Source organism: Haemorhous mexicanus, chromosome 5, assembly GCF_027477595.1.
Source record: "Haemorhous mexicanus isolate bHaeMex1 chromosome 5, bHaeMex1.pri, whole genome shotgun sequence".
NCBI lineage: Eukaryota > Metazoa > Chordata > Aves > Passeriformes > Fringillidae > Haemorhous > Haemorhous mexicanus.
Genome location: NC_082345.1, coordinates 46,588,179 through 46,608,865, shown reverse-complemented (window position 1 = coordinate 46,608,865; position 20,687 = coordinate 46,588,179). Strand labels below are relative to the sequence as shown.

The following is a 20,687-nucleotide window of genomic DNA, read 5'->3' as shown; positions in this document are numbered from 1 at the left end:
AAGCAATGAGAAAGTAGCTGTTTCTAACATAGTGATTTTTCTCTAATAGCAAAAGCCAGGAATTCTGTTTCTGCTCACTTCCCTTCTTACACCCCACAGTCACTTTCTAGTCCCATGGGAACTGCCTATTACACATTCTGATCTTAGAAAATAGATCTTCATTAAATAGACTATGAAATTATTCAGACAAGACCAAGCTAAAGCATCAATCTTTATTTATAAAGTAAATTACAAAATAGATAAGGTAAACTTAGTTAATTTTAGCATCTGAAGGTGGCTTTCATTGAATACATAAACACACTGATAAAGAAATTTTTTTATTTACAATGTCAATCTGAGCAACAGAGCAATTTTTACCTTGATTAGTTTAACCGTTGGTAGGAGTGTTTTAAAAGAGCAAGAGCTCCCTAAGTTGCAACATAAACATTTATTAAATAATTACCTGTCCTGTTAATTAACTATTTAATAGCTTGTGAGTTAACTGCAAGCAGCTGCATTGCTTTTGGGCTTTATGAAGGCCAACAACAATTTGAATGGACACTTTCATTTATTTAATGACCAGAGACAGTTAATGGAACAACTGATGAATGCCCACATTTTGCCCTGGTTCTGAACATTCATGAACGGAAGTGGAGGCAACTATGTAGATGTAAACGTGATAGATTGTACAAAAAGAAAATAGATACTTCTTATTGCTGTCAGGAGAATAGCTACAAGAGGCCTGGAAAAGCAGCCAGCAGTGCAAGACTTCATACAATTCTCTTTTTGGGAAAAGGTGAGGGGGGGACATGCTCAGGACATGACTGACTCTTGTCTGGGCTGGGTGTGTACATCACACGGAATATTTTCACAAAGGGAAATTTACAATGTCTGGTTTGGGCTGAACTCTAAAGCAGCTCATTATAAATGCTCTTGCATAATCACTTAACCAGCTCTCATCATCCTCCAGATTAAGTTTTCCATCTCCTATCCTCATCTACCTAGGGCAGGATTGCACAAAAAACCAAAAAACAACAGTGAAAAAAACCCCGAAACAAACATCCAACAAAACCCCCACAACATGCACACAACCATATCAGGTCAAACTGTTCATTATTTGAAACATTTAGTCTTAAAAAGCTGAACTTCTTTACTGGCTCAAGAAAGTGTAGAGGTATGTGCACTCCTGCTATGGCTGGCACAAGGGCAGGAATACTAAATTCAAACAATCCTCTAGCAGGAATTTTTAAATGCTACACTCCTTCAAACCAAAACAAAAATTCCAAAGTGAATTAGGTGTGTTGCAAATATTTGAGTTAATCTAAAAATACATTTAATTACAGTGTACAATGAGTTGCACACAAATAACCATATTTAAAAAACAATGACACTTGCCTGACACACAGTACAGAAGGCAAGAGGCAGGAAAAGAACACAAAAGCAAGCAGGAGATTAGCTGAGGATCAAGAGCTATTGAATTGGACTGATGTAGTGTGTAAAATTCAACAGAAAAAAAGCTGAAGTGTAAAATTTCTGCTGCATATAAAAAACCCACGGTAATACCAACTATTGCAACCTTCACATTACATAGTGCAATCTCAGATGTCAACAGTAAGCTCATATAGCCACACTAAATAATATGTCAGGAACCACTACTGTCAAAACATTATCCCCTACAAACCTTAAATCCATCTTCCACCAGGTAAACACACAATTCAGCTCTATAATGGTATATCCAGCAGCTACGATAATATCCAATAAACCAAAGCTGGCAACTCCCAAGTAGCTTTAAAAAAATCCAAAACCAACAAAACTCAAAAATCACAAAGGTCACATAAAAGACACTAAAAAGAAGTCCTCACTTGGGAATATAATCTATTCACAAGTATTTGCTTCATCACACAGTTTTAAATATTTAAGGTCATCCAATACTTGATTTCCCCATCTAATTCCCCCTTAATGCACTTATTAAAATAATCTACTTTTTCTCTTCTTGTTAAACACATTACTTACAGTTCAATCAAGTTTAGACTATTCTGGCTGATTTAAGTGTTTTGAAGAAGGGAAGAAGGGAGGAAAAAAATCAAAATCCTAACTAGGGGCTTGCTGCCAGCAGTTAGTCAAGCCCTAGCTGGACTTAAATTACAGATATAAGTTACAATTGAAGTTCAAACATTTAGAAAAAGTAGTTTTCAGAATACCTTGAAAGTAAAAATTGCAGTTGATAGTGCAAACACAGTAGGACCTCAAGGATAACTCACTGTTATGAAGCAAGACTGCTTCAATTTTTACTGAACTTACACATTTTTAGATCCAGCTGCACCGATAATTAATTACTTATTAGACACTTTAGATATACTGCTCTGAAAGCAGCTCCATAATCTACTGAGTATACTAACTCATCAATTTTTACCTCCTCTTACTTGGTCGTTCAGTACCTAATATGTAACACTTATGAGTGATACAGAAGTCTGGAAAAGCTATTGTGTTTTATGTCAGATTTCTTTAAATTATAATTTATAAAATTAGTTATAAATTTGAGATGGCCAAGTTTTTGCCTCAGAAAATATCCACCTATTCCTGAATGCTTATATTAATTGAATGATAACCGATTTTAGTTTATCTTTTCCATTACAAGGAAAAAAAAAAACAAACAAAACAACAACAAAATCCAGCAATGCATCCTGTCAAAATCCAAAGACAGCCTTCTATTTCACTATTGTCCATAAGTGCTACAAGAAAAAATAAAGTTTTAATTGGGACAACACTAGTCCTTCATCTCTTCTCACATGGAAAGTCTTAGAGGTTTAATAGGCTACGCATAAGAATACAGCTGTGACTTACTGACAGAATACATGGGCTTCATAGTCTCATGTCTGCAAAGTTTATGATCACATGTACAGCTATTAAATAATGGCTTCTAAATGAAAATAAAGGGGTACAAGCTTAGTTTTTCTCTTCTAGCTTCAAAATAATTATCTCTTCTATATGTCATAAAACATGGTCAACAAATATATCATGTAACAATATAAAAAGTGTTGAGGTCAGAAAAGAGAAGAGTACAAAGAGCTTTTTTTTATCCCTAGCATCTATGAATGGAATGATTTCAGTTCATTACCAAAAGCCAAAATTCCACTTCTTACTCTAATACTGTAACAAATACAAACACAGTTTCTAATCATTAGGTGTTTCAGTCTCTGCTGGACCTCTGATCAGTCTTCGTATTCCCCTCTTTCCTGCAGGACCTTTTGGTTTAGCAAAACTCTGTTTGTAAGCATGTTGTTTTGGATGTACTTCTTCATAAAGAAAGTCAGCAGTTAACTCATCACCATTATCTATTTCAATCTGGCAGAAAAAAAACATCATACTCAAAGTCAAAAACATTTAGAAACTTTGCTGAAACTCAATACTATATTAAAACCACATGTGCAATAATGTTCAGAGTCAAGCATGAAAAGTTCTCCAACTTGTGCCTAATGCCCTGAGAAATCTTGGATCATTTTTCTGAGACTCCCCTATACTCTTACCACTATTAAGTGTGACTCAATTATTTTCCTGAAACGTAAGCACAACTAAACAATACATATGCTAAGGACTTCTTTTTGTCCCAAGCTTTGGCACAGTGTACCTGTTAACAGTAATTAGGAGAATATGTTCTATGTGAAACTAATGCTTGTTTACTCATTTTAAGTATTTGCACATTTTAAAACTCAAAATTGTTCACTATAACATGTTTTAAACACTAACTGTATAAGCAATGTGCATGCATATTGTTATCTCTTGAGAAAGAGGGGGAGGAGTATAAAGAAACTTACATTAGCTGGCTACTGCCACTCAGCAAGTACTCAAGTTTAAGAAAAATGGACAAAATGGAGGGGAGTGTTTTAGTTTTCAAAATCTAGATATATGAAACCAAACAGAAAGAAAATAGTGTTCTCAAGCCAAACTCCACTGTTTTAAATTGCTGGAATGTAGAATTCAGAGAAATGATATGGCCTTGCTCTGCTGAGCATTCAGCACTTCATGCCCTGCCAACCATAACACTTGACTGACTTGCCAGCCCCAGTTCTGCTGTTACAAGGATGTGCTTCAGAAATTTCTGTCTGCAGGAATTTTCAGGAGTCACATGGAGCTTTAGTTTTGTTGCAGAAATGCAATTTCAGAAAAATAATTACATACAAATACATATAGCAAAAATCTAGTTAATTCGTGTCATCTCACTAAAAATGGTTAGTATTAATTCTGCTATTTTTAAGGTAAAACATAATCTCTACAGAAACTAAGCTTCCACAAAGGTGTTAAAAACATACCCATAGGTAACAAGTGGACAATTTCTGTGGTCTCTGCTTGGGAGGTGAGAAGCAACTTTTTGCATTGCAGTAAAATCTATACAGTGTGAAAAGATCAGCTTACTTGCAAATACTTGTTTGCCCCATCAAGGACTCCTAAGATAGCAGTTCTAATTTCCAGAACTGCAGCTTGAAATTATTTTGAAAATCCCTACATAAATTTGGCTTAAAGGAATTTAGTGTTTAACAACAGCAATATGTTGTGGTCCAAAATATGACACCAACTTTGAGTAAGGTATCATGTTAATTCTATAAAGTCCTTCAAAGTACTCTCAAATACTTCCTTGATACACAAGGATATATTTGTTCAAGATAAAAGTGTAGAAATTATGAAACAGAGTAAAACTTCCATGATTTAACTTTGTACCTCTAGCTCCATCAACAATTACTTCCTGTTCAGGACAAGCTAAATTACACTTGTCATTGTTTAGACAAGGTGGTGACAGAGACAATTATAGTTTTCCATTAAGAAGGGAAGACAGGTATGGAGAAAATACCCATGCAACCCCTGCACTTACCTTTCTGACTATCTGCATCCACAACTGTGTTTCTACAATTTCTAACAGTGGACTTTTGCAACTAGAGTAGAGCATTCGTTCTCGTATACTACAGGTATAGCCTGGCATAGAGTAGATGAAAACTGCAGGAAAAGAAAACAACAACACAAATCAGACCATTAATACACTCTATCAAAAGCTGTATCATAAAACCATTTATAGCAGAGAGGCAATGGAAATCAACTATGCAATCTGAAAGCAAAAAATGCAGTGCTGTTCTAGAGCTTTTCCTTCAGCAAGTGTTTCCTTTCAAACAGGGGATAAGAGAATGGCCAGTATCTGCATGTTTTCACATTTATGGGTGCTCATAATCAAAAGGGATAGCTCACTATTTTACACACATAAGAGCTCTCCTTCACAAGTTCACAGTTTCACAACCAAATGATTCTGAAATTTATGATCATGCTGACACATCTTTGACTCAAAATTGCTAAGGAATTTAAAACAAGCCAGTGAAGTTTCATATTGAGAAATTTTCTCATACTTATGGATTCCAAATAGTCTCCTTCATGTGTGTGCTTATACAGGAAAAAGTGGTAACGTGCAGCATCCTTTGGAACTCTTTTTGGCAAGTCCTTAAGTTCAGTATCAAGTGTGTTGGCCAAAATAATAGTTTCATTTTTCATATCAATTTGCTGTAAACAAAGCAAACATGAATATAGTTAATACACAAAAAAAAACCCAAAAAACCCCCAACAAACCAGAGAACATGACAGGATGGAAAAAAGTTTGGATTAATCTAATTCAAAATAGTAATTGTCAGCATGCTACATCAATACACATTGTTTATTATGTGGGTAATCTATTTTATACTCATTATTAAAAAATAGTTAAAATATTTTATACTTGCCAGCTGTACATAATTGAGTTTCTTATTTTTCAGTTTCTCCAGAGCCTGAATAGCTTCTTTAGCAATGGGGAATGCTACTCCTTGCAGTGTTTGATGCTTGGTATCTACACCAACATCCGCCTGTACCTGGAACACAAGTCAGCTGAGCTGTTAAAAGAAACCTCTGCAGGCATTTATTTGGTTTCATACAATGACTGACAATGCATTCCATATGGTTACACGTAGAGTTAGCTGTAGCTATTCTGAGAATAAACCACCCCAAGAAATGATCCCCATATACAAAAGATTTGCATTTTTTAATTCACAGGTCACGTTTGTTTGCTAGCCTGCAAAACTTCTTATCTGAAACATGCTCTGTTCTGCTTAGCAGAGCAACAAAATCATCAGAAGGAAAACTGGTTCAAGTGTCAGTGAAGTTCTAAGTTAAAACCTGTTGTAGAGACACAATAATCCAGGAAAAAAAAATCTTGATTTTCATATGCTGTGTTATACTTTTGAACTGAAAATATTCCCTATAAACTTTGTTATAGCTTAAATAATTGTAGATCAAAACAAAGACATGATTTCCAAGGAGTCAAAATTTTTGAAGGAAGAGAGAAATTATGAGACAAACTGATATTCTAGAAGGAAAAGTAAAGCTTCTATTCTCCCTCCTGGTTCAATATACTCCCGCAAATAGCCTATACCAAAACCAAAGCAAACAAAACAAAGAAACAAAATCCTAATTTTTTATTTCTAGAAGGTCTACCACAAAGTAAAAAAAAAAAAAATCCAGGACAAGCTAGACATAATCCAGTTATATGAGTGTCAAATTACTGGAGAGAACAGTTATTTTCAATCTGATGTTCAAGAATTTATGCTTATCTTAGTATTCATTCAGTTTCTCTTAAAATGAGCTTTTGCCTCCAGTCTTCTTCAGTCTTAGTTTACTGTCTAAGTACTGTTTTTTTAATATATTTACTTCCTTTTAAAGTTTCACAATTACATTTAACATTGGTTATGAAGCTGCAAATGTAAAAAAAAATTGTATGAAATGGAAAGTGCAGACCTTTCCTACCCTAGATCTATCAACTAGATGATGTGCAGCTTTATTAAAAAGAGATGCTAATAAAATATGAAACAAACTGATAGAAAAACAAAAAACAAACGCTTGTAGCAACACTTACTTATACTTCACATTTTAAAGAACAGCTTGTTAGCAACAAGGAAAGAGGAGAAGAAAGCAGGTGGGGAGCTTACTTTGCACAAGGATCGATAAATTTATGAACAAGGTTATAGAAAAAATGTTTTGTAAAATATAAATCTGCATAAAAGCCTGACTGACAAATGTAAAATAGGCATGACAAAAATAATAATCCATCATAAAATACCATACTCTAGAATCAATATTAAAATACAGGTAGAAAATAAGTACTCCAAACTTAAAAACAAGCTGTGAAGTGTTGAGATAGACAAGGGAAGAGAGTAACCCAGTTTAACTCCAAATATAGGAAAATGAACAGAACCACCTAAATCCCTTAAGAATATTTAAATTCACACTGCTAAGACTTAGTTAATAATGGCTGCTGAGTGCTGGATAAAATGGCAGATGAATTTTCCTGTGAATAAATGTAAATGCAGGCAGGAGGAAAAAAACCCTCTTTTTCTACTTGTATGGTGACTAGGTTGAGCTGGCTACTACCATTAAGGAGCAAGACCTTGCATGTCATTCTGACTAAATCTGAAAATAACCCCAAGGCAAAAAAGAAAAAAAATATAAATCTGCATACTCCCCATCCACAAATGAAATGTTACAGATTGTTAGAAAAAACAGTAGAGAACAGAACACATTATTACGCACTGTAGATATCAGTAACATGCCTGCATCTTGAAAACCACATGCAGATCTGGCTTCCCCATCCCTCCATCTCATAAATTACATAGCAGAACTGGAAAAACTGCAGAGAAAAGCAAAAGGATCAGAAGTATGGAGTGTGTTGTTTAGGAGGAAGAACTACCCAGATTAGGACTTGTCAGCCTGGAAGAGAACTGATAAGGAATACAACAGAGGTCCATGGATAGAGAATCATGGCACAGTTGTGGCTGGAAGGGTCCTCTGAAGGTGATCTAATCCAACCCCCCCACAGAAAGCAGCAACATCTTCAAATAGATCAGGGAACTCAGAGCCCCATCCAACCTGACCCTGAATGTTTCTAGGGATGGGGCATCTACCACCTCTTTCAGCAAACTCTTCCAGTATCTCATTACACAATAAAACAAATTCTTGCTCATAGCTAATCTAACCTACCCTGTTTTAGCTTAAAACCATTCTCCCTTGTTCTACTGCAACAGGCCCTGCTTAAAAATCTGTCCCCTTATTTTTTACAAGCCCCCTTTAAGTACTTGAAAGGCCACTAAGATTTCCCTGAAGCTGCCTCTGCTCCAGTCTGAACAATCCCAACTCTCTCAGCCTTTTCTCACAGGGAGTATGTTCCAGCCCTATGATTGTTTTTTGGCCCCCTTCTGGACCCACTCTAACAAGTCCATGTCTTTTCTGTGCTGAGTACCCCAGAGCTGGATGCAGTGTTCCAGGGGAATCTCACCAAAGCAGAGCAGAGGGAGAGGAACACTTCTGTTTACATGAGAGGCCACACTGCTTTTGATGCAGCCCAGGATATGGCTGGCATTCTGGCATACAGAGGGTTTTATCTAAGGGGAGGGGAAAACTGAGGATTGACTGAATGACTCTTTTTTGCCTTTGCCATACTATCTCTAGGGGTATCAGAAAAAACTAGAGATTCTACAGAGCAGTCAGTGGCTCTTTACAAAGTGTTTTGTCAAGCTGTGGAATATGCTGCCGCAGGACCTGTGGCCAACAAAACCTTTATGTAGATTTATAGAATTAAAAAGACTAGATGATGGATGAAAATCCTGCTACGAAGAATTATATAGTAAGATGTCATCTTTTGCACAGGAAGCTCCCTACCTGCAAATGTTGAAGCAACAGAAGAGCATTTAAGGTAATTATGGCTTTCTTGCCCTGCTCCTACATCCTTCCTAGATTTCTGTTGCTCCCTCAAGGACTTGACAACAGACTAGGTGATCCTTTGATCTGGCCCAGTAAAATATTTCTTAGGGTAATTATGAAAGAATATACATATGGAAAGCTTTTTAAAATCAGAAAGCTTTTCATTTTCCAAGTCTAATTACAAGCTTTGTAATGGTGCAAAAATGAAGAGAAAAATGACGTAAGCTAATGTACTGTCAGATGTTTCAAACAAAGCCAAAATGGCAGCAATATATAATTTATGTGTCCCTGAAAAGCAAAGGTATTGCTGCTGAAATTTCAGAACATATGAAGACTTGATTTCCATGAATCACCTTCTAAACACATTGTATGTAGTACATCCACTAACACCAGAAGTGATCACCAATCCCACAAAAGTTTTACATTCACTACTGTTTTTTTAAAAAAAGCTGATGAAGTAAAATGCAGTATTTAATGATTGCTGCATTGAATTGTTAAAATCAGACATGAAAACTAACAAAAGACACCACTGGGAAAAAAAGTCAATAAACAACAAAGTTGCAGCAAAAACACAGCAGAGTGAAAACAAAAGATACACAGCTGTATTTAACACAATGGGTGCCTGGTACCCAGCTGCAGAAATAAATTATACTTCAAACATATGTACCACAGCTCTAACATACACATCTAAAGAACAAATAAGTTCAGCACATGACCTATTTTAATATAAATCTGACATAAACAGTGTTCAAATGAAGGAAAAATGTGATATAAAGAATCCTCTGAAACTTTTCAGTCACTAGCTATCTTACAATCATCAATTTTTCTGGTTAAAGGCTCTCTCAGGATAGAGATTTTTCTAAAAGTGTTTGTAGCATAAGCTATCAGTCTCTTAAAGTGATCAGCTATTTGGTTTAGATTTCTGTTTTATTTTTATTGGAATCCTCTTCCCTTCCTCTCAGTCTTAAAGACAAGTGCACCGGTACCAGAGACTATGTGCCTTTCCTCTAAGAATAAGGCTGCTGAAATTCTCCTGGCAATCACTCACTGCAATAATTGCTATTCTGTGTTTTCTCTATAATTTCTGCCACCATGGGAAATGCAGGCAATCAAATGTGGACAATGACTGAGGTTGGAAGACATCACCTTGTCCAACACGACTGTTCAATCAGGGCCACCTAGAGCCACCTACCCAGCTGTCTGTCCAAACATCTTTTGAATATCTCCAGGATGGAGACCCCATAACCTCCCTGGGCAACCAGTGCCAGTGCCTGGTCACCCTTCACACAGAAGGACACCCAGTGATACTAAAAGCTGAAGTTGCAACAATTAAGCTCTGTGGTTGCCAGGCCTCTGATTCGGACACTAGGCCTTTCAAACACTGTGAGATCACTCGTGCCACTTCAACTCCAGCCACCATCCCCCTGCAGTTTCGACCCGTTGAGAAGTACATTTATATGCTCATCCACTCACACTTTCTGAAACTTTCCATTTCCTGTTCTGCCTTTTTTTACCCTAGAAAGACATTTCCCTACAGTACATTTGGAACTCTGCACCATTTCCCACACATTCTTGAAGACATTTTAGGTACCTCGTTAATCTTAATTTGTCGAAGTTCCTCTTCTGCTGCAGTCAAAGGTGCAGGGGAGGATTGTGATATCAAATATTTTTTATATCCATTCAGCGAAACATCATCCTGAAAGCACAATATCAATATTGATCAGGGTTTTTTTAGAATTTTAGAAAATTTCTTCAATGATTTTCTATGGAGCATTGCAAAAATCAGTTGCCTTCCATACAGTTATGGTCATTTTATTTCAATATTCCAATATTCCATTATATGTTGTTTCAGAAGCCCAGAGGTATCCAGGTGAATACATATGAATTAGCAGGTGGGACCATAATAGGGTTCCACCACAATAACAGTGCTTGTTGCAACTAAACCATCCTTAGGTTTAACAAAATAAAGACAAAGTAACACACTGGATGCTGATGATCAAGATCCTCAGTGAGATCAGCAACTTGAACACCTTGAAGAAGCCATGATTTTCACACAAATGAACATGAAAGACCAGCAACAGTTAAGAAGTTTATAAAGACACTGAAACCAGCAATTTAGAGGTATATAAGCTGTAACATAGTGAGCCTGGGAAAAGTGAGTTATATCAATGTCATCTTCCATGTGCCCCAGGCCCATTCTGAAATAACAGCAGGACAGATATAATGCTGCCTCCTCAAAACTGAGATGGAAGCTCAGACTTGTAGGGCTAGACACATATTCCACATTCTACATAGACTGCTAATGGTTTGGTGCAAGCGGCAGTGAAAGTCTGGTTGATTGAACAGACAAGAAAAAAATAACAGGATCCCTACCAGTAAAACCCCCTTAGCACATCAGTTATCTACTTCTGTAGAATACAGCCTCTCCATATGTTTGTTAGAATAATGAAGCCTCCATGACAGGTTAATGATAAATATGACAAATTATTTACTCAGTGAGCAGAGCAACAGAATTATTAGTCTCATGTCAACCTCAACAGCCCATTTCTCTTTCACAGCTTTTTTCCCCACTACAATATCCTCTATTCTTCCCCAAACCTCCAACTCCTTCCATTCGAGAATTCATGCTCATGAAATGAGATTAAGAGATATGCCTATTATTCTTAGTTTTTTAGTTTTCATAATGATTTGAAGCAAGGACTTCTAAACCTGACGATGCTAACTATAGCTTGTTCAACTTTACCTATTACCAGCTATACCTATTAACTTGTTCAACTTTAACACTGGAATAATACACATAGCTTTTAACTCTTTTCTTCCTTAATCCAAAAAGACCATAAGCAACCCACATTCATACCAATAACATCAGCTATTATATTCAGTATTTAAAGTCAGTGTCCCGACTTTGAAAAGAAAAACATACCTGTACTGTTCCAAATACTTCATCCTTGATATGGCCACCTCCAAACTCTTTCTTAAGCGTTGCTCTGGTTGCTGCATACAACATTTTTTGACGAACCTAGCATATAATAGAACAGTAGCTTTTTGGTTTGGTTCTTTTTAAAAATTTTGCTGTACACAGAGAATCCAGCATGTTGGTGTACCTAGTCCATCAACAAACATCTTTCTTGAGCAAGTATTTCAAGTGTTGAAACTGCACTATAAACTTGTAGAGCTCTGAATCATGATACTTACTCATATTATTAAACTCACAACGTCATGATACTATTTACTATTATCAAAGTAACTTCAAAATTGAACTGCAGCCTTAGTTGGAATATGAGCTTTTCTTTAAATGGGGAAAAAAAAAAAATCAACATAATTGTTACTAATTTTAAATGGGAAAAACCACAATTGTTTGATCTTTTGTCACCTGGTCTGCGTACTAATGGATACAACAGATAGCAAAAAAGCAGACTAGAACTAACTCATTATTCCTTTTGATTTGATCTGATAGTGACTTCAGATAGTTATGGTTCAACTACAGAGTGGAAAAGTTATGTTTGCTCCCTATTAACTTGTTGCCCCACAAAGTCACTTACTCCTCTCTCAGCAGTCCCACCTTCCCACTTTATTTCACCATCATGTTATCCTCTCCACAATACTTCACCTTTTCCACATAATCATCTCTATGCACATAAACTTTTGATGTCTTATTATTTCCTAACTGCTGGTGAAAGCAGTAGGAATACTGGAACAGCTTTGCTTTCTGCCTTCCCTTATCCCACATTCCCAGACCTGGTATCCTAGTTTCTCCTAGAAATCCTTAATTCTGACCTCAGTCCTCTCCCATGCTCTCAAAGCACTAAGAAGGAGTGCATTCTGTGGCACACCACATATCCACAAGTGCCAGCTGGGCAGCCAGCAAGCCAAACAGAATAAACAGCTTGAGCTCACACTATAATTATTCTCTATATGAGCACCCATTAAGATTTCTGTCCTATATCTTTCCACACATTTTCTGAAATCCTGACAGTAAGACAGACAAACAGGGCAAAAAAACTGTATTGTATCCACCAGTCAGGCTAAAAATAGATTGGATCAGCTGTACTCCATCTAGACCTACTGATTTACTCTTTAATCATCTTAAGTAAACATTTTCCTAGCTGTTTTCTTCTGGGAATCTAGGAAGAACTTGGGGAATGCTTCATTCCCCAAATCCTTTTCCTTTATATCTCGGATGCAGATTAAATGGTACTGTTGCAAAATCATTAACACGAAGCCTCTGACGACTGCTACTTACAGGAGAGTGATCAGGTGACCATGCAATGAAGATCCATTCATATCCTTGAGCATTCTGTGAATCTAATCTGTATAATATATAACATGGTTGCTTGTCTTCAAGAAGGGGAAGGACAAAGGAATCATAATCCTTTTCCCATGATCCAACTGGCCGTCTAGAGGATCCCACAACAAGCTGCTCTAAAACCAATAACCAAAGCTACAGGTTAGCAACTATACAGTTAATAGCATCTGTCAAAATTAATAATTACAGTAAGAAGCTAATTGGACACTTAATTGCTCATAATTATGCCCAGAAGAATGGAAGACAAGAACAGTCAGTGTAAAAGTGGGTGAATTCCTACAAAAGCTGTGTATGTTCAAACCCTAACTTACTTTAACCAAAATACTGATAGTAGAGAAGTAACGTGCTGGTTGTCATCAAGTTCTTTGATCTGAAATGATACTACTGATGTTAGTTTTTCTAGCATAACATACATAGAAGGGAAATAAGAACTGTGTTCTAACAGTTAGTTTATTTTTCAGTTTGGAATACTTAGGTATAAACAAGATAAGAGTAAACTTTCAAATTTTAGAATTCTAATTACTAATGCTCTTGGTATAATATATAAGTGTTTGAACTCATTGTAAGTAGTTAATAACCCAGTTATACAGTGAAAAGAGTTTGGAATGAATATGCTTGCACTAATCACTAACTTGTCTATGTAAGAAGATAAACCTCTTTCTAATATAGCTTCACAGCTATGGTCTCTTTAAATGACTGAAGTTGTTTATTATGTATAATTGGTTTAAGTCTGTATAGAATACTTCAATGGTATTTAATTATGTGAGCAGCTGTAGCAACAAGAATTTTCTCTTATTTATACATCACATCTCAGTTTCCAAAGGAAATATTAGCATACTGTCTTACAAAACATTTATCAGATTCCCAAGAAATACCAGCCCACACAAGTGGAATAGAAATACCTTGTTTAAATGAGGTCCTGCAACAGTTTGAGGACCATCATAGTAGCTAGTATACAAATCACCTTTTGAGAGTCTAGGGCTTAACTTACAAAACTTCATACAAAAGTACAACAGCACACAAATGCCTCTACAGCAAACAGCAAAACTTCAAGCAAAGCATTCCACCACAGTAATTCACAGAGCATGAACAGCTCAGGGTAAGGGTGTTTGGTCCTTCTTTGAATTAGACATAAAGTACCTGAACTACCTGAAGTTGTACACCTAAACCAAGGGTATTCAGGATGTACTTGCCAATTCAGAACTCTAAGTGGATTTATACCCACTTGGATTTAAGATACAGCCAGAGGAACTTCATGCCCAGCAGCAAATCTCTTAATAACTCAGATTAGCAAAACACGATTTGAATTTTATCTGTTGACTATTATCTATTCCTTAAAGCTCCTGAAGACAGATGAGGCAAGTGCCCTTCTTCCAGTATACTGGGAGTTTTACAGGTTTCCTTTTAAACTGCAGAAAATACTATCAAAGACTGGATTCTGCTTCTTATAGAGATGAAATGCATATGCATATACCTATACCTCTGTGTTTATATCTATATATATGTGTATACACATGAATACATACACACAAAAATTAAAAAATAGGAAATGAAAAAATATTAAATTAAAAGTATTAAATTTGTATCTTATTTCTAGGCTTCACTTCCTATTATAAAGTAGCATATACACAAAAGCATATTGTTTTGCATTACTTAATGGGAAAAAAACCCCTAAACAACGGTTTGTCAGCATTTACTTTGTGCTACTGAGATTATCACAAAGTCTTGCCTGTAATCTTACTACTCCCACAGCCCTAAAGAAACCTATCTTAAAATATCGGATGACTTCCTAAGAAAAGCAAACACAAGGAAGGTAACAGTAGGTTATTTACCTACCAGTAAAAGTGTATCTGTGTATGTACGTACATGTAACTTTCTCCAGCGAACAGATTTTTAGTGTATTGTAAATGAATGAAGTCTAAAACAAATTCAGTTGTCCTTCAAAGTGGACAACTGACATGCTTGAAAAAATGGACTAAACCAGGAAATATAATATACAACCAACCAACATTGCTATTAAAGAAAATAAAAGTAATTATACAGTCTTGCAATGTTTGCAGCTTATATCCCTTGCCAAGAAGTTCAAAAATCAAACTTAAGTTCTGATCAAAACGGTGTAATTTTCTATTTATACATATATGTTGAGATTTAAGAAACAGTTTTAACTTTGAAAATTTAAATAAAGTCACAGATTTATAAAGAAATTTTCTATGTAGCCAGATTACTACTTACACATCTTATTTAGCAGGACTTACTACATGCAGAACTTTTATCTGCCTTTTTAACCAGGATATATCAGTATAAAAGTTCTACATCTACGGTGACTGGTTGTTGTGTAAGACTAGCTCTCTATCTACTGAAAGTAACCAGAGTGTCCAAATGCTACACAGGTGTGGAAATTTTCATTTCCTCTACTCTTTCTTTATTAAGAGATAAGAATAAGCTTATTTATACTATCCATACGAAATACACAGCACCTCTTGGTAAAATATGAAATTACATTTGGGCGAAAAATTCAAATGCAAAAATACAATAGTATTGTAGTAAAAAAGCTTAGGATCACCAAAATTTGAATTTAACCTTCTGTATATGAAAAACCTTAGTAACATTAAGTTTGGCAGAGTTCTGTTTTTTAAACAATTGTACATGTAAGTCATTAAAACAACTAGGAAAATATCTAAAAGGACCAGAAAAAAAGAATAAAATTTGACTAACCATTGTCAATGACTATTTTTAAAAGCCTGTATTGTCCATTTCTGGCTCCAACAAAGATGTCTTTAACACTTCCACTAGCTGAAAAAGAGAGAAAAGAAAAGCAATCAAATTAACACATTTCACTTCCCCAGGACAAAGAATATTCATGAGGGTAAGAACAACACTGTAAAAAATGTACAACTGGCCCTTTGCTACAAAGTTGGACAGCAAAACAAACCCAGGAGTGATGCTGCTGCTATGCTGCACACTGTTCCAACCATCAGCATACCACACAAAGATGAAAGGCAACATTACAAAACAGCCCTGCTTTCTAGCATACCAAATGATCTTCAACATTGTGAAAACTACAGGTGACATCATATCTTCAATCTCATGTTTCAGACTTAATACAGCAACACAATAAAAATATGACGCATCTCAAATTGCAACAGCTTCACCAAGTCTGCAGGCTTAGCACAAACTTTCAGACAGAAACTTTACGCCTGCCAGGAAAATGTTAGAGCTTGTCTGGCTGAAGTGATGGTCTTTCCTGAGAGCACCTCTCTGCAGAGGTGAAAGCTGCCACTCATTGCTCATCTTTCATACCACCTTATCTCCTTCTATGGTTGACAACATTGCTCAAGCCCCAACCTATTGCAGCAGGATAGCTTTATGGTGAATTTATAAAGTAACTAAAATATTTTTACATGTTTGTAAATCACATTGACACTATACCACCACCATTACAGACTCAGTTCCATATGCACACTGAAGAACTGCTCTTGACTCTCATGAAGATCATTCTTATCTCAACTGCCCTGCTAAATATCTGAGTGCAAATCAGTTTAATTATACCAGAGACAGAGAATTGTAAGGATTTACTTTCAAGGAAAAACATTTATTGCAAGCTGGTCCTTTAAGTAATCCCATAGGACAGAGCATAGCATCAGCAAAACAAACATCAAACCAGGAAACAAATAAAATGGATTATTTATAGTCAGGTTGAGGCCAAGTGAACAGATGGGATCCAGCAACATTACTGCCCGTACTCAAAACATTTTACATTTCTGTTCACATTTATGTTCATCCAAGTGGTGCCAGCCCCATCCTGAGAGTCCAAAATGGCATGTTAAAAGAACATGTTAAACAAAAAACTGCAGTGGGTTTCCAGTATTAGCCCAGTTTCATCCCAGCTGTCATCTTCCCATTAACCAGTGCAGGACCTCACAGTAATTTCCCGCCAGCTTTTCTAGTCATCTCTGCTCATCTTCACCATTCCATTGAGCAACCAAACACTGTGCCATTTTCTAGACTTTTTGTTGCCCCAGAACATTCTTTATCTTCTTCTTGTCTATTATCCTTTTGTTCCTTATTCTCTCATTTCAACACTACACACCAAAGCAAGAACAGAATACAGAAGTCTCTACACCAATTCCAGAACTGTGACAGTTTCCTGAAAAAATATTTTGAGGCACTTGTGAAACCAGCTCACTATCAAGTGATCTATGGGTTTTGCTCATCATGAAGGTTTTTAAATTCACAACAGTGATATTATTTTCTGCTTAAACTTTCTGCATAGCAGAGGGCCACAGAATCAAAATCTGGGCTTATTTCACAACTATTTTGCAGGGAATATTATTTTAAAATTATTTAGAAGACTGTAAACCCATTCAATTGTATTTCCCTCCAGTTACTACATTCTGTAACTTCCTACAGTATTTATCTGCACTGGCCTGTTTAAAACGTCCAGTCCTTTTAGCAACTGCCTGGTACATATCACTGTGCCCATGACTTCATTTCTGTTTCCAGAAAAAAGCGGCCCATGCTGCCAAATCTTGTAATTGTTTATGAGTGACAGTAGCCTGTTTGTAGCTAAAGCCAGCAATGGCACAAGTAGAGCTATTCCTCTTCCAAATGGCAGAGGCTGATGCTTTGCTGCAAACAGGACTCCTGATTAGTGCCTGCTGAGGCAGGTTCTCCAAGGAAAGCTACCGAGCTCTCCACAGCTCTCCTCAGAGGACAAATGATTCTCAGACACGAAGCAGAGCTGCAGAAGAGGATTAGCACTCTTTTGCTTACAATAAGCAACAGAGTATTCTTCTGCCTCTCCCTGCCTGCATCACCAAGAGAACAAGGGATTACGATTTACTAACAGGTTTCCCCAGACTGGAAAAAAAACAAACCAAAAACATTCCAGGTGCACCTCTAGCCTGAGAACGGCTGAAGAACTTAAAACAAGAAGCTGCAAAAAAGACCAAAGATTGGCATGCAAAGGAAGGAAAAGAAGAGAAGGAAAAGGGTGCAAACCACAGGCAGCCAATGGACAAAAAAGGGCATAGAAGAGCAGCTAAGGGCTGCCGTGGCTGGGACAAAAGTCACCTTCAACAATAAATACCGGAGAGCAGGCAAAGTACATGGTACTAGTCACCGAACACGCAGATTGCAGAAATCCAGACAGTAAAACCCGACCCCTCCATAATCCTGCTATATAATCCCTGTTTAGCAATTCTGTGATTCAGGGGAACTCGCTAATACTGCGAAACAATACGCTGTCTCCTTCTAATTGCTCCTCGCACCGTCCAAGGCCTGGAAACACGGGAAAAAAGGTTCCCACATACTTTCCCCCATTGTGGCCTCCAGTGATGGGCTTTATAGCGGACTCTCCTACGCCAGGGCTCCTGCTCCTCCCCAGGGCTCTGGCTCCAAGGGAACCAGCAGCGACCTCCGGCATATCCCGTGCTGTCCAACCCATCCCGAACTCGGTACGGCGACCCCGAGCAGGCGACAGCCCCCGGCTCCACACTGACTCCGCCGCCGCAGGAAAACCTGCGCTAGGGGAACTACCTGAGCCCAGGCGGGCCGTGCCTGCCATTCATGGGGCTCTGCAGCGAACATTTTCCTCGGGCGGGCTCCCTGCCTCTCCGGGGCAGACAGGCGCGCCCCGCTGGGCCGATAAACCCTACATGCTTCGCCTCACTGGGAACGGAGCTATGGGTTCGAGCCCGAGGAGCCGGGGCCGCCGGGGACGAAACCAGCAGCAGTTCTCCCGCTCGCTCGCCCCCTCGCCAGCCCGCGGCGCAAAGGACGGGTTCCTCCGGCAGCAAACAAAGAGCGCAGTAGTGGGGAAAATCCCGCCGGGAACAGCCCGCTAAGCGCTCGCCTGCCCCCACGCCGTGCCGCGCCGCGCCCCGACCCGCGGAGAAACGCGCTCCGCCCGCCTCCCGCCCGGCTAGCAGGGCCACGGCGGAGACGGGGCCGGCTGTCATGAGGAGCAGTGGGCACCGCGGAGCGGAGGTGCGGGGAGTCCCGCGGGTACCTTGGATGCCGGTCTGGTGGGACATATCGCACCGCACCCGGGCACCAGCGCCGCTGCCTCCGTCGCCGCCTCCCCGCCCGCCCGGCACGGCCCGGCCCGGCCCGGCCCGGCCGCGCGCACGTGACGCGCCGCCGCCACTCAGCGGCCGGGAGGGAACGCGGCGCCTTCCGGGCCCCGCCGGCCGGGCCGGGCCGGGCCGGGGGCTGAGGGCAGCGGCCGCCCCTGCCCAGGCACCGCCCTGCCCTCGGCACGCCCTGCCCCGCGCCCGCTCCCCCTGCGCCTCCTCTCGGTGCTTCAGAGAGGGGACGGGGCTCGGCTTTAGCCTGGCCCGTGCCCTTTGCTCTCCCTCTCCTCTCCTTTCTGCCGCCCCCTACACCTGCTGCTGTCCCGGAGCCGGCGCGCGACATCGCCGCGGGCATCGCAGGCGCAAAGCTTGCGGTCAATCCTGCCTGGCAGGACGGGGCATGTGCCCTGCGGCGCGGGTTGCTCGTTAACCGAAGTACTGAAAAATGACTGAGGTAAATTTAGTTGATGTGTAGAAGCCCGTGGTGGAGACCTGTCGCTCTCGCTTGGGGCAGCACAGAAGGAGCCATCAGGTGTGACAGCAGGCTGCATGCATATACTCTAAATTTTGGATTAAACAGTCCCTGACAAAGAGCCCACCAGTCAGGGAACAGAGCCCACACCCGGGGCTCGCTCTGTTCAAGCCCTTGCCCCTGACAAGGCAGTCTTTCTCTGTTAATTTTGCAGTATGTGGTACGTGGTGGCACTGTATCAACAGAAACAATGGAGATTTCTTCTCTCTCAGTGCGGATCTGGTGTTTGAGCCACTCCTCTGCCTCGGCAGGGCATGGATCCATGCTTAGGAAGGGTGCATCTCCTTCTCAGGGCCCTATCTGCATGGCCAAAGGCTCCTTTATATATTTTCAAACTTTGTTGATACAGTTCCCTCAGCTTTTTCTTTCAAAGTTTCCAGTGAAGAAGAGTTCTGCATCATGAATTTAAGCATGCTCTGAAGGTCGATTTGCTTTTGCTAGCTCATTTCAGGCTCATCTGTCTATGGATGGAGAAGCACCATCCTCTTAACAACAAAAAGATGGGAACTATAACTTCTTTAAAAATCGCTTCATTGTCGTGTTGTTAAAACCTTCTTCATGGGTCCCCCTGATGGGGAGACCCCTAAAAAGTTCTGTGCCAGGAATGAGAGACGGACTGGAGTTTTGGTTTTTCAGCCTTCAGGTTGCGGTTTATTTTTCTCTTATCCGAAAGTTCAGCACACTGTCTACATTTCAGACTTAGCGTACAAAGAGAAGGCACCAAAGGCACAAGACACACAGATTCAAGGTCTTTTAAAGCTATTTTGTCCAATTACTCTTAGAACGTACTTTATTTCTACCTTTCTACCAACAACTAATTATTTTTCTCTCCATGCAACATCTGCACTGCGGTTCTTTCTAACCAATCCCCCTGTGCTCCCAGCACTGCAGAAAATGGAGCAGATGAAGAACAAGGAGGAGATCAGACAACACCCAAAATCCTCCATCTTGTCTCCTATCTCCCTCCATACTAAAAACCCAAATCTCTTAAGTTTTTCCATCCTGTGATAAACTATACTGCTATGTATAAGCT

General features: G+C 39.1%; 1 protein-coding gene across 1 annotated transcript; it reads right to left on the bottom strand.

The window, feature by feature from the left end:
• Nucleotides 1–198: 198 nt before the first annotated feature.
• Nucleotides 199–19,185, bottom strand: TWF1 (twinfilin actin binding protein 1). The gene is made up of 9 exons (XM_059847060.1): nucleotides 19,059–19,185; nucleotides 15,764–15,841; nucleotides 12,986–13,164; nucleotides 11,666–11,761; nucleotides 10,334–10,438; nucleotides 5,736–5,861; nucleotides 5,370–5,520; nucleotides 4,847–4,968; nucleotides 199–3,324 (listed from the first exon to the last, which is right to left on the bottom strand). The coding sequence occupies exons 1-9, from the start codon at nucleotides 19,081–19,083 to the stop codon at nucleotides 3,154–3,156; spliced, it is 1,053 nt and encodes a 350-aa protein (XP_059703043.1). The 5' UTR covers nucleotides 19,084–19,185; the 3' UTR covers nucleotides 199–3,153.
• Nucleotides 19,186–20,687: the final 1,502 nt, after the last annotated feature.

Coding starts and splice junctions, on each gene's coding strand:
- TWF1 (XM_059847060.1), bottom strand. CDS start 19,083: ATGTCCCACCAGACCGGCATCCAAG. Junction 15,842..19,058: donor CCACCAGACCGGCATCCAAG/GTACCCGCGGGA, acceptor TCTCTTTTTCAG/CTAGTGGAAGTGTTAAAGAC. Junction 11,762..12,985: donor GGTCACCTGATCACTCTCCT/GTAAGTAGCAGT, acceptor ATTATATGCTAG/GTTCGTCAAAAAATGTTGTA.